We start from the raw sequence: 21,418 nt of genomic DNA on the forward strand, positions 1-21,418 counted from the left end.
TCCTACTAAAGTTTTGTCCATTGCATTGATCTTTACAAAGAACTAGCTTTTTGTCTCATTTTTTTTCTTTTTAATTTTATTGATTTCTGATTTGTATTACTTCTTTCTGCTAGCTTTGGGTTTATTTTGCTCCTTGTTTACTGTTCTTTTAATACACAATTTAGAATTTTGATCTGAGACCTTCTTTTATAGCACAAGCATTTAATGCTATAAATTCCCCTCTATACAATGTTTTAGGAACATTCCACAAATTTTGACGTGTTTTTTAATTCCCTTTTGGATCCGTAGATTCTCTCTAAATGGTTTTATTAATTTCCAAGTGTTTGGAGATTTTCTTATCTTTTTCCTGTTGACATCTGGTCATTATGATCATAGAACATACTTTATAGAATTTGAATCCTTTAACATTTGTTCTGTTTTATAATCTTGGAAGTGGTGTATCTACATGAATATTCTGTGTACATTTGAAAAGAATGTGAATTCCGTCATTGGGGTGAGTGTTAATTATTTGGATCTAGTTGTTAATGTTGCCTAGTTCTTCTGTATCCTTGCTAATTTTTTGTCTACTTGTTCTGTCAGTTAATGCAAGAGGAGTACAGAAGTCTGCAAGAATATTGTAGATTTGTCTCTACTTTTTGTTCTGTTCATTTTTGCTTTGCTTATTTTAAAGCTCTGTTGTTAAATACATCCACATTTAAGATCACTCTGTTTTCTTGGCAAATTGACCCTCTTATCATTATGCAATGTTTTTCTTGATCTCTGATAATTTTCTTATCGCTGAAGTCTACTTTGTCTGATATTAATGTAATCACACTAGCTTTCTTCTGGTTAATGATATAATATTTCATGATAGAATTTTTTATCCTTTTACTTTTAAACTATGTCATTATATTTGAAGTAATTTTTGTAGAGAGGATATTAGTGGAGATTGTTTTTATTATTTTTGGTCTATTCTGATAATCTCTGCCCTTAATTTTTGTTTAGGCCATTTATATTTCGTAAAATGTTTGATGTTTGGATTTGGGTTTATCATTTTATTATTTGTTTTCTGTTTTTCTGTCTGTATTTTCACTCTTCTGGTCCTCTTTTTTTGCCTTGTTTTGGATCATTTGAATGTTTTTTAGTATTCCATTTTAATTTATTTTAGTTTTGACTGTGTATCTCTGTATAGATTTCTTTTAGTGGTTGCTCTATGGATTAGAATGTACATACTAACTTTTCACAGTCTGTTTAGAATCAGTCTTTTACCATGCCAAGTGGAATGTATAACTCTTTCATGTAAGTTTTGTTATTCTCCCTCCTTTATTTTATAGATGTTATATGCACTACATCATTTCTCTTCTTCTTTCATTCCTGACATTCCAAGTGTTCCTCATTTCACCTTCTTTATGACAGTTTTCCTAGAACAGATCTGCTGGCAATGAACAATACTTGTTATCTGAGAATGTCTTCATATATTACCTTCATTTTTTAAGAATATTCTCATTGGATTTAGAATTTTGAGCTGACAGATATTTTTTGTTTTAAACATGTTCCACTTACTTATGAAATCTATGATTTCTGATTATAACTCTAGTCTTTTAAATAATTGATCCCCTATAATTATATATTATTTCATCGGGCTCTTTTTAATATTTTTTAAAACTAGTTTGATTGATGGGTTTGAGTCTAGTGTTTGATTGATGGGTTCGAGCCTAGATTTGGGGGGTTAGGAGGTTACTATTTGAGGTTCAGTTCTTAAATCTGTTGGTTTATGTCTTTCACTAAATTTGGGAAATTTTTAAACATTACTCAGTTTTTTTCTGCACTACAACTTTCTTTTCCTTCTGGGACTCCAGTGACATCAAAGTTAGATATTTTATTATTGTCCTGCCTATCCTGAGACTCTTTATTTTTTAAGAAATATTTTTACTCTGTCTTATTCAAAGTGGATAGTTTCCATTGATGTACTGTCAAGTTCACCAGTCTTTGCTCTCTCATCTCCATTTTACTATGAAGCCCATCAAGTGATTTTTAAATTTTGTTACTTTATGTTAATAGTTCTAAAATTTTCTTTTAGTTTTTATTTAAATATCTTCCATTTGCTGAGACAGTCTGTCTTTTCATTCTTTTCAACAGTGTTTACCCTTACTTCTTGGAGCATTTTTATAATTGTTGTCTTAATGTCTTAGTTTAATAATTCCAACATCTTTTTCTTCCCAATGTTGCCATTTTCTGATCATCTTTTCCTGTGTGACTTGAGACTTTTTCTGATTCTTCACATGCCAAGTAATTTGAGATTGTATCCTGGATATTTTGAGTATTATATTATGAGACTAATAAGTTAAATAAGACTAATACTTGGTCTTATTTAAATCCTATAGAGAATTTTGATATTTTTTGCTTAACAGGCAATTTATCCAGTTGTATTCAGGATGCAATCTCCAGCCAGTATATAGGTTGTGATTCCACAACTGGTTCACTTTTCAAAGCCTTTGAAATGCTGTTCAGATCTGTCCTTCATGTACCACCTAGGGTCCAATCTAGAACATGGATTGTAATTGTCTGTCCATACTTAGTTTCTCACAGTCTGTGATCAGATTCACATATGAGAAGTTTGAGCATAAACCCAAGAGTTCATAAACAGCCTTATGAGGTCACTTTCCTGAGCCTCTCTCTTTCGTAATCTCAGTACTTTGAGTTCCTAGAGACTCTGCTTTTCAGTCCTCTAGCCAAAACTTTGGGACTTCATTTACCCTACTTTGCCACATACTTCCTGTATCTGTGCCTGTGGAAGAGCTGAAAGAAGACAGAGAAAGAGCTCAGTGGAGGTTATATTATACTCTTAGGGCCACAGCTCCTCCTACTGGAGAGGAAGTTTTCCCTCCCTCAAAGTTTTAAATTCTTGCAGTCATCATTATTTCTGCTACTACCTTGAAGGTTAGGATGCAAGAGAATAAAGGAGAAAAGGGCAGTTTTTCTCTTCTTTAAGCCTTTTCCTGCTCCTTGAGCCTAAACTAGAAGGATTCTCCTAGAGCCTTCACTGCCATGCCCCAGGGCCCACTTTCAGGTTTTAAGCTCCCTTGCATCCGGGCCAGGGGTACCTTTTGAAAAAGGAAGAAAGAAAAAGGTAAGGGGAATCACCCTGTGCTACTCTGAATTCTTGTCATGTCATCTTCTCCAGTCCACCTGCTGTGACTTACCCTTTAGAGTCTTTAAATAACTGTTCCCTTCGTTATCCCCAGGTTTTATTAGCTAGATTCAGTAGCGGACATAAACGGTTTGTACATTCTCCATCTTAGCTGGATCTGACCTCAGGTATACATTTTTAATCGTTATCTAAGGTAATGGGTATTCATGGAGATTGTGAGTTATATTCATTTTAACTTTGCTAGACAGTTATACCACAAATATTCACATACATATTATAAATTAGAAGATACAGGAGTGGGAAAATGAAACTATCTAGAAAAGTATACAGTGAAACATTTCATCTCTAAAGTTTGAACACATTTAGATTTGAATTCAGGAATCTGTTGGCATTCTCTTTTTTGATAGTTTTCCCTTAGCAGGAACAGTAGGATGGGAATAGCAGAAAGCTGGCCCAGCAATGACTTACAGAATGAGAGAGATGTGAATTGGCCTTTAAAAAATCTGTGGAAGTTACTCATTTGGACTTGGTAATGGCTTTCTAGGCAGAGGGAACAACTTGAGAAAAGGTATAGAGAAGGTCCCCAACTTACAACTTCGACTTAAGACTTTTCACTTTACAGTGATGTGAAAGAAATGTGTATTCAGTAGAAACCACACTCCAAGGACCTATGAAATCATTTCTCATTTTCAATATACTGTTCAATAAATTATATGAGATTTTAATACTTTACTATAAAATGGGCTTCATGTTAGATGATTTTGCCCAACTGTAGGATACCGTAATTGTCCTGAGTACCTTTAAGGTAGACTAGGCTGGACTATGTTGTTCAGTAGGACCAGTGTATTAAATGCATTTTGACATGATATTTTCCATTTATAATGGGTTTATCAAGATGTAACCTCATCATAAGTCAAGGAGTATCTATACAGGTAAAATGTGCCTGGCATGTGTGAATGTGTATCAAAGAGGAGTAGGCAAACCAGGAAAGGGAAATCTGATTCAGTTAGGTAATTACTGTGCCTTCTTAGAGGTTGCTATAAGATATTCCCATGAACACATTTGAAATGGTTAGAAACACATGGGTATGAATTTCAAAAAACACAAGTTTTTGAATTTAACACATATGCTAAATAACCAGTCCTTTAGCTTAAACTATGCTATCCTGCAAATGATAGAAAGTCTTCTGGATTTTTATTAGAATTAATCACATTTTCCATTCTTGTTTTTATTTACTAGGAATTTCATCTTATGACTAAAAAGAACAAGCCGTAAGTTCTTTTGGTCTGAATTTGCAATATTTGCCTTTGACTTATTTTTTAATTAAACTTTTTATTTTGACCTAATGATAGATTCACAATAATACAGAGAAATCCTGTGTAGCCTTTACCCAGTTTCCTCCAATGGTAACATAATATAATGTCACAACAAGCATATTGACATTGATACACTCAAGATACAAAGCAGTTCTGTCACTACCAGGCTCTCATTTCCCGTTACATATTCACCCCGTCCCTCTACCTTGCCCCATTCCTTACCCCTGGCAACCACTAATCTCCGTCTTTACAATCGTATTATTTGAAGAAAGTTACATAAATGAAATCATACAGTATGTAACCTTTTAGACTGGCTTTTTTTCAATTCTTGGAAATTCATCTGAGCTGTTGCTTGTATCAATAGTTCGTTCTTTTTTATTGCTGAGTAGTTATTTCATGACTTATTTTTTAGGCCAACTTTTTCCATTATTTTCCATTTTGTAAAAACAAAGTCTTATTACTCAGGCATTTTTCTCACTTATATATTTGCTTTAGAATTTATACTAAAAACAAAAACCTTAGGAGCATTCTAGTGTTCTTTTTAAAATTGCATATAGGTTAACCAGTCATAATCTGTTGACATTATTAAGTCTTACAGGAAAAAAATACGTACAAGTTGATTTTGTTACTTTACACCCCTTGTAATTCCTACACAGCAGTAAGATGAGAACACATGAGAGATACTGCTGCTTGAAAAATACTTAGCACAGCCTGTTTGCAGACACACTCATGCTAGTCCACGGATGATGCAGAAAGGAGCCTATACCGAGGCAGCACTTTTTTGCAGTGCTGAAGGCCAACATTAGAATGTTTTCTGTTTTCATTAGGCACCATGGTCTTAGTTGTTCAACCAAAACTCCAGCCTCAATAATGAGGGGAAAAAATAGACTTCTAGTTTTTAAATTGTGGAAAATAGGTCTTGGAGTAGATTCTGAAGTATGTTAAATACTCATCTAAAGAGCCTAGAATTTATCCCAAGGGGAGATGAAGAAATGAAGAAACAAATAAATTAATCAAATTGCAGTTCCTAAAATAGTTATAAGTAGAAAAATTAGCAACGTCTAAAAATGTCATTTTAACCTTTAATATCAATGTCATATTCCATCTTATCAGGTAGTAACTCTGGCTGTTTTGATTTTCATTTTAGAAGAATAAGGAACATAAGTATACAATAATCAATAACTATATTACCATCATATAATTACCCAGTTGGCATACTGTTTATTATTTTAGTTTAAGGAGACACATTGAAGCGAGAAAAAGGGGGTGCTAGAGGTTTGCAGACACTTAGCAAACATTAATGTTTATCCTACAGCTTTGTAAGCACTTTACCAAGAATCTTTAAACTGTCATTTTGCTGATGGAAAGTATAAAATGAGACTTCAGCAGAAGTTAATCTCATCATTATCTACTTAAAACAGTGTTTTTTACATTGATCTAAAGAGGTTTGTGCATATTTTGACTGTTTTTCCTATATGATCATCTTTAAGTACTAGTATGAAAGTTAATGAGTAAAGAAAATCTGCTGAATAAATCCACCTGATAACCCAAGGCACGTAAAGGAAATACATGCTATAATGCGATGCAAAGATTTTACTTGATTAGTGCTCTATTTCTCAATTTAACAACCAAACCTAAAAGAAATTTAAATCAAGACTTTTGACGGACATATTCAGTGCAATTTGATTAGGGTGCAGATAACAACACTATTTTGATGTGACCGTATAAGTATTCTGGTCATAATTATGACATATACTCTCCTACTAGTTAGAAAAAGAACAGTTTTTAACTTCTTCATGCGTTTCATATATGCACGTGTTCTTAATACACTATTATAATAAATAAAATGTGCCTGAAAATATAAAACATACTTCTTGTCCAGAAAGTATGCATTTGTTTATCATACAAAATGTTTATTCTGAACCTATGCTGTATGAAATGCTACAGATAGCCCACTGTAAATGTAGAAGTAGCAAGGGAAGATGACAGATATCTAAAAATATTTGTTAGTAGCACTATATTGTTGATTACTACATATCAACATATGTAGTAGAATAATGAATAAAGTGAAAGAAAAAGCATAATGCCTTAGGTGTTTACTTTGGGCACAGTAACGTTTGGTCCAGTCTTCTTTCTAGTTTTCTGGTACCCTAGTTAAATGAGCAAGAGTGTGATGGAAAGTGGGCTTTGAAGTAAATCAGACCTGCATTTATATTTCATTTCTACCACCTAATAGTTGTGTGTCTATGGGCAAGTTATTTAACTTCTCCAAGCCTCAAGTTTTTTAACTTATAAAATATGTTGTTACAAAGCTTAAAAGAAGTAAGTTACTAGCACAGTGCCTAGAACATAGAATTTGTGCTTTAGAGAAGAAATAAAAATATATAATTCTACCATCTATAGGTAGAGCTCTTTTACCAAAATAATACTAAAATTCCAATTTGCTTATAATCCTAAAATATGTATAATTCCAGAATATCTAAATCTGTACTGCTTTTACTTCTCTAAGATATTTTTGTGATAAGACTATCCACTTAATTTATTTAAACAGCTTTACTTTTCAAGGACACATTACCATATTCATAAAAGGAAAAAATTCAAATTAAATATAATCCGTACTGAAAGTTTCCTTTTCAGATTTTCGGAAGTTAAAATGTTTGTGATACCTGGATTTTTTTAATTTTTTATTGATATATAATAGCTGTATATATTTGGGGAGTACATGTGATATTTTGATACATGTATACAATGTGTAATGATCAGATCGGAGTAATTGGGATATCCAAAACTTTAAACATGTGTCTTTCATTTGTATTAGGAACACTATAGATCTATTTTAATTTCTTCTTCTTTGATTTCAGCAGGAAAGGAAGGGCAAGAAATCCTGGGGCCTGAAGCTCAGGCAGATGAAGCAGGATGTACAGGTACTCTGCTGCAGCTTACTTTCATACCATAGCCTTTAAAAGAAGGTCTTTTGTGTCACTGATTTCGCATTTGTGAGTCCTGAATTTAGTCCGTTTCCTTCTCTTTTATCTTACCTTCCTTAAATGTTTAAGTACTTAGGCGTGTGATGCACTACATAAAAAGAAGTAAATATTCCTTAAATACAGAGTAACTTACAGATTCATATTACGTAGCAGATTTTTCTGTTCTATAAGAATGACGAGTATAACCTACAGATAATCCAAAAAATAAGTGTTTGAAAGATGATTTGAACTTCTGTCAAGTTTTTGACCAAAGTTAGAGGTTTCATTATTAGTTACCTGGGTCTGCTTTGAATTGCCCACAAGACAAAAAGCAGAAGAAAATAGAAAAAGCAAATATGGATTATCTATAAATCAGATGAGAATCATGAATATTAATGAGTTGAGTGAACATGTTGCAGCAAACGAGAATCAAAAATGTTTCTTAAATTTTCTGTGATTGAAAAAGGGTAAAATGAAGTTGAATTATAGTAAACAAGGAAATTTGCTTTTAGGTGACTAAAAAGTACATACTCCCTGAGACTTAAGGTTATTCCTCTGTAATGGATTCAGATCAGATTTAAGAAGCAAAAGAGTAAGTGGAAAAATTAAATCAGATCTTATGTATAATAATACCAGTCACTTTTTATTGTGTTCCCTAGTAGAGCCAGAACTGTTAAAATGTAAACTTCAAAAATGAATTCCAGATTATTAAAACATTTCCTCACAATATTATACTTAAACGTAGTATAACTGTACTTTGTATATTCAACCATAAATTAGATATTTCTGTCATATAGTTTTCATTACATTTTCTTTTTCCTTCTCTTCTATGAGTTATCATCTATAGATTTGTTTTTTACTTTGCTGTGCATTTTAGGAATATTCCATAAAGGCTTACAAATTTTATCTTTCATTAGGTAAGATGAGGTACGGTTCATGGCCTAAAAGTGTCAAGATTAGATTTTTATTCATAATATAAACAATAGCACTCCTATACTTGTCAGTCATTTCTGTAAAACAGAGTAAATCTTTGTGCTGTTATTAAAAGTGAATTCCAGGTTAATTAAATAATAATAGAGTATGTGATAATTTGTGATGCCTATAGCCTACGATTTTATGTTTTGCCCCTAACTTGGTTCTGTGTAACTTGCATGAATAATTTTTTCAGATATGCTTGTTATATATTTGCAATGCTAAACTATAGAATATGTAAAATATTTAAGCTGGACATTTGTTAGTAGTAATACAGTAATGTTAATAAACATAAGAGTACACTATTTACTTTTACCTAGTGTTGTTAAACTTTGATGACTTATATTACCAGAGTTACAGAAGACTACTTGCCCTTCTAGGTAAAATGCTATCCAAAAAGATACTCACAGGTTTACAGTATTTTATCTGTCAGGCTGTTCTTCACTATAAAAATAAATTAATTCTTTCAGTTTGAAATACTGAATAGTATGTAAATTTCCTCAAAAAAAATTGCATCTGAAAGGCAGAGTAACCTTCTCAAATTTGTGTTTAACAAAAGTTGCTGCTGGAATGTAAAATCTCCCCCATGTACACAGTGATGATCCCTGCTGCATTATTCACCTAGAACATGGGGAGTTAGGAGTAAGCAAACTTCCATTAAAGCTCCAGTGAGTGTAGCTTTAAAAGGAAATTTAACTTTTGAGACTTTTGAGCAGTTAAACTGTAAAATTACATCATGACTTTGCTTTTGTTACTTTCTTGACTTCTAGGGAATAATATGCTGACAAAATGAGTAAAAGCATTCACTCGCCATCATTAGTTCAGAACGTTGTCGGATCTTTGTTATAGCAGACTTCATTTTGCAGCTCATGAAGTTAAGGAACTATAGTCTGAAGTTAGTATTCAGAGTAAAAAATTCATTTAAAACATCCTTTGTTCCTTCTGAGCATCCCTTTTTTTGTTTATATAGTTGATAATTTTAGAAAGTTTCAAACATGGAGGATAAAGATAAGAGGAAGCCTGAGGACACTTTATTCAGGATGGAAAAATTGATTGATTGATTGATTTAAAAATATTTAGTGTTTATATTAAATATTTGCTCTCTCAAATACACGTATATAGTCATTTAATTCTATACTTTGATTGTCAATTTTGAGTTTTGTCATATTTAAAGAAAACCCAATTACCCTCTTATGCTCTGTATATTTGCTCATCTCCCTAATATTTAAATACATACGTTTATCATCTAAAGACCAGGACATTTATAATTGACCTTTTCAAGATGTGCATTTCCCAACACTTTAAATTTTAAAAAGCTGCAGAAATTCTGGTCTCAGTTTGAAATTGGGCCTGGTAAATGTGGGTTCATGGAGATAGAGTGTAGTTTAATAGAAAGAGCTCAGATTTTATACCTGACACCTAATACCAACTTGTCTGCTCTAACAGTAATACATTTTCTCTCTGTGATCTCAGAAAACTTTTTCTGACCCTAATTTTTTTATTGAGAAAAATTTTAATTGCAAAATTATGTTCACCTTGCAAGACTTCTTTAAGGCGTAAAGAGCTAACAATTCCATAGTACTTACTACATACCAGGTACCTTCCTAATAAGTACATTAATGTATTAATTAGTTTAATTCTTACAACAACCTAAGAGGTACTGTATATAAATTTTATAGGATATAAACTGATTATATACTGCCTCACAAATTTCTTAATGGACATATAAAATTTTTCATTTTAAATGTCAGTAGTTACAATTTAATTTCTGGCATCATAAAACATTGACATTTTAACATCACTATTACATATGAAACCCATAGTATATTAATACCTATTATCGTTTTTTTAAAAATATGAAAATGCTCTTTAAGAGTAAGAAATGTTAGGTCATAATGTTTACTTTTTGAGCTCATATTTCCATTCTATATACACTAATAGAATTTTATGACAATATATATTTCCTGTTTGAAGGTATTTTTGATCAACTATCGTATTTCTTTACAAGAAAAATATGTGTATAAATTAAAATTTCTTTTTAATTTCCAGGGACCACAAGGATCTTAGTTTTTTAGAAAATTCAGGGATTTATCATTTAATTGTTAGTAGTTCATAGTTGATCACAACATAAGTATATTTTAAATTTTAATTATTAAAGAAAAACATTACTAGAAATGAGATTAAAGGAGCTAATTTTTAAAATTACTTCATAAATAGTAATTAATTGTAATAGCTTAATATTATTTCTAGAAGGAAAAGTGTTCATCATTTGGTTTCTATTTTTTTAGCATTGAGGTACCTTTATTCTCAAATTAGATGAAATAAAATTTTGTTATAACTAAGTTGCTCAGTTTTTATATGTCTTCAGACATAATGTCAAAAGTTATTTGTCAATGAAAATATTTTAATGTCCTGTCAGCTTATACTTTGATTAACTATTTCTTCAATTTTGTTGAAAACCAAAATTTAAAGCCATCTAATTTGCAAAAAGACTTATTTCCCAGTCATTACAATCATCTATTCCCTCATTTTCTGGGACATATACCAGAAAGACTTTACCAATAGTTATTTATCAAAGGACTAATGATATCTGTTTTGGGCTTTAAAAATTTTTTTTTCTCACAGTCACTTTGTTTAATGTATTCAGAAATGATTGAGGAAACTGAAATATGGTTAATTTAAGTATCTTTTACCAGTATATTTTTCATGAAAAACACTTTTATTATGTGAATTGTATTTTGAGTAATACCTTATTAGTTCACCCAATTTCTGGAAAATTTCCAATAATCTACCCAGCAAAGCCAGTTATCAACATCACACCAGCCAGACAATTCAGACTTACTTTCAGTCAGGAAAAAAAGCATTTTTTCATTTTTTGAACTCAGTGTGACAATACATATTTTGAGGAATTTTATAAAAATCTCATCAATAAGGAAGTGTATGAAGAATATATTTAAAATACAAAAATTAGCCAGGTGTGGTGGTGCACGCTTGTAATCCCAGTTACTTGGGAGGCTGAGGCAGGAGAATCGCTTGGACCCAGGAGGTGGAGGTTGCAGTGAGCCAAGATTGCGCCATTGCACTCCAGCCTGGGCGACAAGAGTGAAACTCAGTCTCAAAAAAAAAAAAAAAAAAGAAATTATCAATAATGAAGAAAACATAAAGTATAAGTAAATACATCTTATACTAATACTAAGTAGTAAAGTCAAGATTAAGATTATATAGATCTAATCTAATTTGTATGTTAAAAAAATCTTCATCTCCAACTGTGTACCTTTAGACCTAATCAATGTATAGGAAAGCTAGAATTTATTGAAGTAGCAAAATTCATATATAAAATACAGATCATGCAGTTCTGAAAAGTGTATACTATTTAAAAACTAATTCCAACAGCTAGCACACTTATAATTTTTATTAGGATGTAGAAAATATAAGATGGAGATTGCTTAATTGAAATAAATATTTTATATAATTTGATAAAAATAATTTTAACTCTTAGCAACTCAACATGGAATCTGTAAGAAATCACATAATATGTTCATTTCATTTATGACTTTTATCTAGTTTAAATTTAAGAAATTGAAGTTGCTTTGAAAAGAATGCCACTGATTTGTTCTGCTTTAGCTCTTCAGAACTGCTTATTGTTCTACCTAATGACAAATCTTAGGAATGATGTTTGAGAATATTATTTGCTTTGCTCTTATCAGTCTCCTGAAGAGCAATGAATTTTTAAATAATAGTTAGGGTCATTAAGGGAAGATTACCCTCACTCCCTCTGGTCATATTATATAGTTAATTTCGGCGTCCCAACCAGGACCAGTATACCCCCATTTCAGTTGTGCTTTATGCCTAATAGAAATTCATGTAAACAGGGAAGACCAGAAAACCTATAGTGATTCTATGTTGCCCTTATTTGTCAGTAAAGAAGGCTTTCCCTAATCAGTATTTTGAACTTTACTCCTTTGGCACCCAGAAGGACTTGACACTCCAAGCAGTGTACCATAATCATGTCATGGATGGATAGAGGAATATGCCTTTTCTCTTTTTTTCTTTTAAGAAAGAACAAGGGATACTGTGAAAAAGGGAGAGCAGGGAGAAGAACTTTCAAGGATGCTAGAAAAGAGTTTACATGGAAGTTGAGGATCTGGGAGTTGATTCCTTTAAAACCAACAGTCCAGCTTACCTTTTAAAAGTCTTCACTTACCTCTGGATCCAGTAATCCCAGTTTGGTAACTACTGACATGAACTAAATAATGCAGTTCTTGGTATGTAGCAAATGTTAAATAATTGATAGCTATTGAGAAGTAGGGAAAAAAATTACAGTCACCATTTGTTACTGTCATTGGTTCTCAGGTTTTAAACAGCAGTCACCCTGATGAGTTCAGTTACCACTACGGTGCAGGAGATTTAGCAAGATTGTTTTAATAACCATCAAACAAACAGATGCCCATACATCCCCATTTTAATTTGGCCAAATGTCAGCCTGCTGGGAAGTGCTGTTTTACAAATTTAGACCTGACAGTTCAGTCAGAGTCTATAAAGAAGTCATCCCTGCGGCATTTGGGAGCCATACTAAGGCATTGCAGTTACCAGCATGGAGTAGAGGCCCTCCTCTGGAGCCAGTGGAGGAAATGGAGGAAACCGTAGCACAGCAATACTGCTTTAGAAACTTGGCAGCACTCTGGGCTACCTTCTCAAAGCATAAGCCTTTCTAATTCAAGAAAAGTTGCCTCTGCCTTAATCCCACAGTTAAACATTTACTGAGGCAGAAATAAAGAAAGAATAGCCTTGTTTTATATGAATACTAGTTTAGCTAAGAAACAGTTTTCATAGATTTGATACCCTTTGATGCTTATTAGAAATCCTTCTAACTATAGGTAATTATTAAAAACTATGTTCTAAGAAATCATATAACTGAACTGAATGTCAGAATGGTTTATGTGAGAATGATTCAGATTTAAAGTACAGTCCCCCCCTACCATTATCTATGGGGGATAAATTCCAAGACCCCCCATCAAGTGTCTGAAATAAATACTTACATATACTATACTGTTTCCTATACATACATACCTATGATAAAGTTTAATTTATAAATTTTATACAGAGATTGCAACAAACTAATAATAAAATATGGTTATAACAATATGCTGTAATAAAAGGTATATGAATGTGGTCTCCCTCGCTCTCTCTCAGATTATTATTCTTGTACTGTGTTCACCTGATTTCAGATTGCAGCTGATCACAGGTAACTGAAATCATGGAAAATGAAGCCACAGATAAGGGGCTGTCTATTGTCCAACTTTAAATAAATATTGTGATATGATAGGTTGCTAAGAAGGTGACCTTTGAGAACTAAAGTTTTTTTCCTGCTTTATCATTTTGAGAAATAATTCAGTCAACTATATTGCCTTCTCTGTGTTTTATTAGTAAAATGCAATAGAAGTATGACTTTAACATTTAAAAGGGATACTGTGAGAATTTCACACATTTATAACACTTTAAACTTACAAAGCAAAGAGATATCTTAGTAGATTACAAAATGAGTGGAATTCATTTTTAATTTTCAAGAAATATTTTCTGCAGATTCAAGAACAATCACATGTTCTCTCAACATAAATAATTTCTTATTTAGAAAACCTTTGTAATAACTTAGTGGTGAGATTGCTTTCTTAAAAGTACGCTTTTTTTTTTAGTAAAAGATGATGAATGCGAGTCAGATGCAGAAAATGAGCAAAACCATGATCCTAATGTTGAAGAGTTTCTGCAACAACAAGACACTGCTGTCATTTTTCCTGAGGCACCTGAAGAGGACCAGAGGCAGGGTACACCAGAAGCCAGTGGTCATGATGAAAATGGTAAATGGATCTTAACAACTGTGTTTCTTTTGCTGTTTAAAGGATTGTTGTTTCTACCATTCTACTATGGGAACTTGCTCTATTGAGGACCAGACTTTATTACAGGTGCCTATAGAGAGCAGTCCGTTTCATTAATGGAACACTATGGTGACCACACAGTAATAAATTATTAGCTGCTCATGTATTGTGGTAGTAATGCCAGTGCATATGAAATGCTTAGAACAGTGTCTGGACATCAAATTCCATTTACTTACATGGCAGTAGGCAGTAGAAGCGAGAACTAGAATAACCCTTACTGCCCTTTGATTCTTTCCCACTCTTCTTGTAGCAAATAAAAATATGGTTGCCTGCTTTGTACAAGAACATACTAATTTGGAGACAGTGGTTTTTCTGAATCTGCCTTATTCCACTCTGATATGAATAGTCAGTGTACAGAGTGTGGAAAATGCAATAAAAATGTGTTCAGACTCTCCTGAGAAGAAATAGGCTGTGTTACAGTTTTGGAGGAAAAGACTGTTATTGTTCACCAGAAGAAAGTAGGTTATCAAAGAAATGAAAGGGAAATACAAAATTTAAAAATATATATGTATTTATGTAAAATTTTTATGTGACTAAAGGCTTTCAAAAAGCCTCACTGAAAGGAAACAATGAAATCTAAAGAAATGATCCATTATGTAGTTCTAATAAAGGTTAAACCTGTTAAAGTTCGTCAAGTCCACACAGTACGATCTAAAAATTGAGGAACTACCATTCTGAATTAGTAAACAGTTTGAATTATAGAATTAGTTGTTGATTTTGTTATTCATTACTTTCAGATATTTAGTGTAATCTAATTAAATGCTAATAAAGCATTTTGAAGTATTCTGTCATATCCACAACATTTGTTTACATATTCCTTTTTATAACCAAATAGTATTAAATTGTGCATATATGCCACATTTTCTTCATCCATTGATGGACACTGAGGTTAATTCCATATCTTTGCTGTTGTGAATAGTACTGTAATAAGCATGGAGATCCAGGCATCTCTTTGATATACTGACTTCCCTTGGATAAATACCCAGTAGCGGAATTGCTGGATCATATAATAGTTCTATTTTTAGTTTTTTTGTGAAATCTCCATACTGTTTTCACAGTGACTGTCCTAATTTTCATTCCCACCAATAATATATAAAAGTTCCCTTTTCTCCACATCTTCACTGGCATTCATTAGTTTTTGTCTTTAATAGCAATTCTAACTGGGATGAAATGATATATTATTGTGGTTTTGATTTGCATTTCTCTAATGATTAGTGATGGTGAGCATTTTTTCATATATCTGTAGCCATTTGTATGTCTTCCTTTGAGAAATGTTTATTCATGTCCTTTGCCTGCTTTTCAATAGGATTATTTGAGTTTTAGTAGTTTATATATTCTTCATATTAGTCCCTTGTCAGATGAGTAGTTTGCAGATATTCACTCTGTTGTTTCCTTTGCTGTGCAAAAGCTTTTTAGTTTAATATAGTCCCATTTGTCAAATGTTTTTGTTGCCTGTGCTTTGGAGATCTTAGCAATAAAATCTTTGCCTACCCCAATGTCCTGAGTGTTTTCTGTGTGTTTTCTTCTAGTAGTTTTATGGTGTTGTGTCTTATGTTTAAGTCTTTCATTGGTCTTGAGTTGATTTTTGTATGTGGTGGAGATGGGAGTCCAGTTTCATTCTTCACATGTTAATATTCAGTTTTCCCAGCACCATTTATTGGAGAGTATGTCCTTTTCCCAGTGTAAGTTTTTGGTGCCTTTGTCGGAATCAAATGGCTGTTAATAATGTGGATTTAATTCTGGGTTCTCTATTCTCTTCCACTGGTCTGTGTATCTGTTTTATACTAATGCCATGCTGTTTTGGTTACTGTACCTTGTATTATATTTTGAAGTCAGGTAGTGCAATGTCTCCAGCTTTGTTCTTTTTGCTCAGGATTGCTTTGGCTATATTGTTCTTTTGTGGTTACATAAAAATTTTAGGTTTGTTTTTTCTACTTCTGTGACAAATGACATAGATATTTTGATAGGGATTGGATTGAATCTGTAGATTGCTCAGGGCAATATGATCATTTTAATTAATTCTGATCCATGAGATCAGAATTTTAATTAATTCTGATCTTTCCATTTACTTGTGTCTTCTTCAGTTTCTTTCATCAATATTTTGTAGTTTTCATTGAAGAGGTCTTTCACCTCCTTGGGTAAATTTATCCCTAGGTATTTTACTTTTTTGTAGCTACTATAAATGAAATGGTCTTCTTGATTTATTTCTCGTCTAGTTCATTGTTGGTGTACGGAAACACTGCTGATTTTTTATGTTGATTTTTGTATCCTGCAACTTTCAATTTATTTAGCAGATTGCAGAGTTTTTTGGTCATGTCTTTAGGTTTTTCTAGATATTAGATCATATAGTCTGCAAAGAGAGACTGTTAGACATCTTTTCCAAATTGGATGCCTTTTATTTCTTTCTCTTGCCCAATTGCTCTGGCTAAGACTTCCAATACTGTATTGAGTAGGAGTGGTGAAGGAATGGAAATCCTTTTCTGATTACACTTCTTAGAGGGAAGTCTGTCAGCTTGTTCCATGCAGTATGAAGTTAGCTGTGGTTCTGTCATATATGGCCTTTAGTATATGCAGGTGAACCATCTTTGCATCCATGGGATAAATCCCACTTGATCATATTGCATTATCTTTTTGACGTGCTGTTAGATTTAGTTCGTGAATATTTTGTTGAGGATTTTGTGTCTATTGTCATCAGGGATATTAACCTGGATAGTTTTCCTTTTTTGTTTCATCTTTTTCTGGTTTTGGTATCAAGATAGTGCTGGACTTACAGAATGAATTAGGGGGAATTCCCTCCTCTTCAATTTTTTGGAATAGTTTGAGGAGAACTAGTGTTAGTTCTTCTTTGATAGTTTGGTAGAATTCAGCAGTGAACCCCTCCAGTCCTGGACTTTACTTTGTTGGGAGATATTCATTATGGATTCAATCTCATTACTCATTATTGGTCTGTTCAGGTTTTCTGTTTCTTTTGAATTTAATCTTGGTAGCTGTCTGTGTCCAGAATATCCATATCCTCTAGGTTTTTCAGTTCTTTCATGTATAGTTGTTCATAATTGTCTCTTTTGTATTTCTGTGGTTTCATTTGTAAGTCTTCTTTTTCATTTTTTATTTGCATCTTCTGTGTTCTTTTCTAGTCTAGCTAGTGGTTTATCAGTTTTGTTACCTTTTCAAAAAACCAACTTTTTGTTTTGTTCTTTGTGTTGTTTTTTAGTCTCCATTTCATTTATTTTGTTCTGATTGTTATTCTTTCTTTCCTTCTACTAACTTAAGGTTTGCTTTGTTCTTGCTTTTCTAGGTTCTTGAGGCACATTGTTAGATTATTTATTTGAAATGTTTCTATTTTTTGATGTAGGTATTTATTGCTATATACTTCCTCTTAGTAGTGCTTTTGCTATATTTCATAGGTTTTGGTATGTTCTGTTTTGATTTTCATTTTCATTTAAATAAATTTTAATTTTAATTTCATTTAAAGAAATTTTAAAATTTCCTCCTTATTTCTTCCTTGACCCAGTGGTTATTCAGAAGCATGTTGTTTAATTTTCATGTGTGTGTAGAGTTTCCAAAGTTCCTCTTACTATTAAAATCTATAGTTGTTTTACTTTGTGGTCTAAAGCTACTTGATATGATTTTGGTTTTTAAAAATTTGTTTGAGACTTGTCATGTGTCCCAACATACAGTCTAGAGTATGTTCTGTATGTTGATGAGAAGAATGTGTATCCTTTAGTTGGTTGAAATGTTCTGTAAATGTCTCAGGTCCATTTGGTATAAAATGCAGTTTAAATTCAGTGTTTCTTTGTTAAGTGTCTTTCTACATGATCTGTCTAATGCTGATAGGGGTGTTGAAGTCCCTAACTATTATTGTATTAGAGTCTCTCTCCCTTTAGATCTAATAATATTTTCTTTATATAAGCAGGTGCTTCAGTGTTGGGTGCATATATGTTAAGAATTGTTATATCTTCTTACTGAATTGACTCTTGTCATTATTTAATGACCTTCTTTGTCCCCTTATACTGTTTTGTTTACTGGATTTAGGAGTTTATCTCATTATGGCTACTATTGCTCACTATGGTTTCCATTTGCATGGACATCTTTTTCTGTCCCTTTACTTTCACTCTATATGTATCTTTACAGGTGAGATGAATTTCTTGTAGGCAGCATATAGCTGGGTTATAGTTTTTATCCATTCAGCCAATCTGTATCTTTTAAGTGGAAAATTTAATCCATTTAGGTTATTATTATTGATATGTTAGAGCCTATTTCTGTCATTTTATTTTTATTTCTGGTTGTTTTGTATATCATTTGTTCCTTTCTTACTGATTATTATTGTGGTTTAGTAGTTTTCTGTAGTGGTAACATTTGAGTTCTTTCTCTTTCTTATTTGTACTTGCTCTACCAGTGGGTTTTATATTTTCATGTGTTTTCATTATGGTAGATATTTTCCTGTCACTTCCAGGGATAAGACTCCCTTAAACATTTCTTGTAGGGCCAGTCTAGTGGTCATGAATTCTCTCAGCTTTTACTTGTTTAGGAAAGACTTTATTTCTCTTTCATTTATGAAGGATAATTTTTCTGAGTATGAGATTCTTGGCTGGCAGGGTTTTTTTCTTTCAATACTTTGAACAAATATATCATTTCTTTCTCTTCTAGCCTATAAGTTTCTGCTGCTAAACTGCTGTTAGTCATATGGAGGTTCCCTTACAAGTGATCGGACACTTTTCTCTTGTTTTTAGAATCTCTCTTTGTCTTTTACTTTTGACAGTGAATATAATGTGCCATGGAGAAAATCTTTTTGAATTGTATCTGTTTGGGGATTCACTGAGCTTTCTGTATCTGGATGTCTAAATCCTTTGCTAGACTTGGGAAGTTTTTGGCTATTACTTCATTAAATAGGTTTTCTATCCCTTTTGTTTCCTCTTTGCCTTATAACACATCAAAAATTGGAGTATTTGGTTGCTTTATAGTTTCTTACTGTCATGCAGGCTTTGTTCATTTTTTTAATTCTCTTTTTCTCTTACTAGGTTATTTTAAAAGACCTGTCTTCAAGTTCTAAAATTCTTCTTCTGCCTGACCTAGTCTATTGCTGAAGCTTTCAGATATCTTTTGTCTTTCATTCAATGAATTCTTCTATTCCAGAATTTGTTTAGTTCTTTTTTATGAAACTTACCTCTTTGGTAAATTTCTCATTCATATCCTGATTTGTTTTTCTGGTTACTTTGTGTTGCTTTTCTGTGTTTTCTTGTATCTCACTTAGCTTTTATAAGATCATTATTTTGAATCTTTTACCAGGATTTCATAAATTTATTTTGATTAGAATCTGTTGCTGGATAATTACTGTATTTTTAGAGCTGTCATTTTCTTTCCTTTTTCATGTTTCTTATGTTCTTACCTTGATATCTACACATCTGGTATAATAGTCAGTTATTCTAGTTTTTTGGATTTGCTTTCGTTGGTTGAGTAGGGCACTTTGGCTTTGATTCTGGGTATATGTGGTAGTGTAATTTCTGTGTGATATATCTGATTATAAGTAGTGTGAGTAGGGTCTGTGATTTCCTTGTTGGCTTATGGTGCAATTGTTAGTGGAGGCTGAAGTGAAGTTTGGCTGGGACAGGGATGCCAGGTGGAACATTCCTTGGGTCCTAGTCGTGGTAGTAACGGGCCTATGGTACCTATCCTTAGACCACAGGGTGGCTCACTGACACCTTGTGTTAGCAAGTCCAGGTGGGCTGATCCTTGGACCTCCAGGTGGCTTGCTTGGGTGCTGCTAGTGGCAGTGCTAAGCAGGGCAGGTAGGCAGGTTCTCAGGCTCCTGGGCAGTGCATGTCACTTGGTCAATGGCAGTAGCAGTGGCAGGACAACCCCCTGGTTCCCTAGTGATTCACGCTGGTGTTGGCAGTGACTGCAATGGGCTGGGTGAGTCAGTCCCCAAGCCTACTGGTGGTGCATGCAGGAGGATGCCAGCTGTGGTGATAGTAGCAAGTTGGGTGGACCCAACCTCAGGCCTCCAGGAGGAGTGTTCAGGTGGCAACAGTGTTGGACTGGGTTGGGTGATCCCCCAGGTCCCTGAATAGCCTCGGAAACTGGGGAGGAGGTAAGCTGGGCCAGATGGACCTATCCTCAGGCCCCTTGGTGGTGTGTGTAGGCACTGGCTATCATGGCAGGGGCAGGATGATCCCAGGCCACCAGCAGAGTGCTCAGGTAAGGACATCAGTGTTTGCACTGTAGCCTTCCTACTGGGGAGGGCAAGGTTGCTCTCAGTGGCAGCAGCCATAGGGAGGGAGCTGGGAAATGTGTGCTTTAGCCCCAGACAGCAGCTGTGATGGGGTAGCCTGTCCTCAGGTCCCTTATAAATGCATGGCAGCTCAACTGCTGAGGAAATTGGGGTCACTGCAAGTGGCTAGCACTTTGTCCCCAGTGGTGGAAGCTCACAGTGGCAGCAGTCTGTTGGGAAGTCTGTCCTCAGGGCATGTAAAAATGTCTGCAGCTCCTCTGCTGGGGGGAAATATGGTCACTTTCAATGGTTTGCACTTCAGCCTTAGCAGCCGCAACCAGCGTCAGTGGTGGCTGTGAAGGGAGGTATGTCAGAGGGGCTCCAGGCATGTGAAGATGAAGGAGCTGTTGGGTCCCAGAACAGGATGTAGTCTGCTGGGGGTTGGGCTCTCAAAATAGTGCTGTGCTGTAGCTACTTAGAACTCAGGGGATATACAGATTCAGCATAAGCTCCCTCTCCGGAGCAGCATTGTCATGTGGCCTCCAGGTACCTCCCTGTGTTAGTCTCAGAGCCCACAATGGTCAAGGGGTCTCCCATGGCTAGGACTGCAGGAGTCCATGGTGGGAATGTGGACCCCTGGAGGTCTCTCACTTACTCTTTCCCTGCATTGGAGAGCCTTTGCAGGTTGCTTCGCTTCCTTCTTCCTTACTTGAGGTGTTTCCTATCACTTTTCTGTTGAATTCCAGTGTTCTCTCTTAGATGATCTATGTGAAGTGTGATTATCTACTCATTATTTTGGTTTTTCCTTGTAGAGAAGGTGAGTACTAGATGCCTCTATTGAGCCATCTTGAAGCCTCTCTCTCAACATGTTTGACCAACTGTTTAACATTCAG

The 21,418-nt window shown here is 33.8% G+C and overlaps 1 protein-coding gene across 8 annotated transcripts in view; it reads left to right on the forward strand.

Annotated features, from left to right (window-relative positions):
• ZEB1 (zinc finger E-box binding homeobox 1) overlaps positions 1-21,418 on the forward strand; it is a 185,041-nt gene that overhangs the window by 144,020 nt on the left and 19,603 nt on the right. For 7 of the 8 annotated variants that reach the window (XM_050805608.1, XM_050805611.1, XM_050805612.1 and 4 more), the window contains 2 exons: positions 7,308-7,370; positions 14,078-14,239. In XM_050805608.1, the coding sequence (XP_050661565.1) occupies positions 7,308-7,370; positions 14,078-14,239 (225 nt within the window). The remainder of the gene's footprint in view (positions 1-7,307; positions 7,371-14,077; positions 14,240-21,418) is intronic. The other variant, XM_050805609.1, reaches the window with a different exon arrangement.

The sequence above is a fragment of the Macaca thibetana genome, chromosome 9 (assembly GCF_024542745.1).
Source record: "Macaca thibetana thibetana isolate TM-01 chromosome 9, ASM2454274v1, whole genome shotgun sequence".
Taxonomy (NCBI): domain Eukaryota; kingdom Metazoa; phylum Chordata; class Mammalia; order Primates; family Cercopithecidae; genus Macaca; species Macaca thibetana.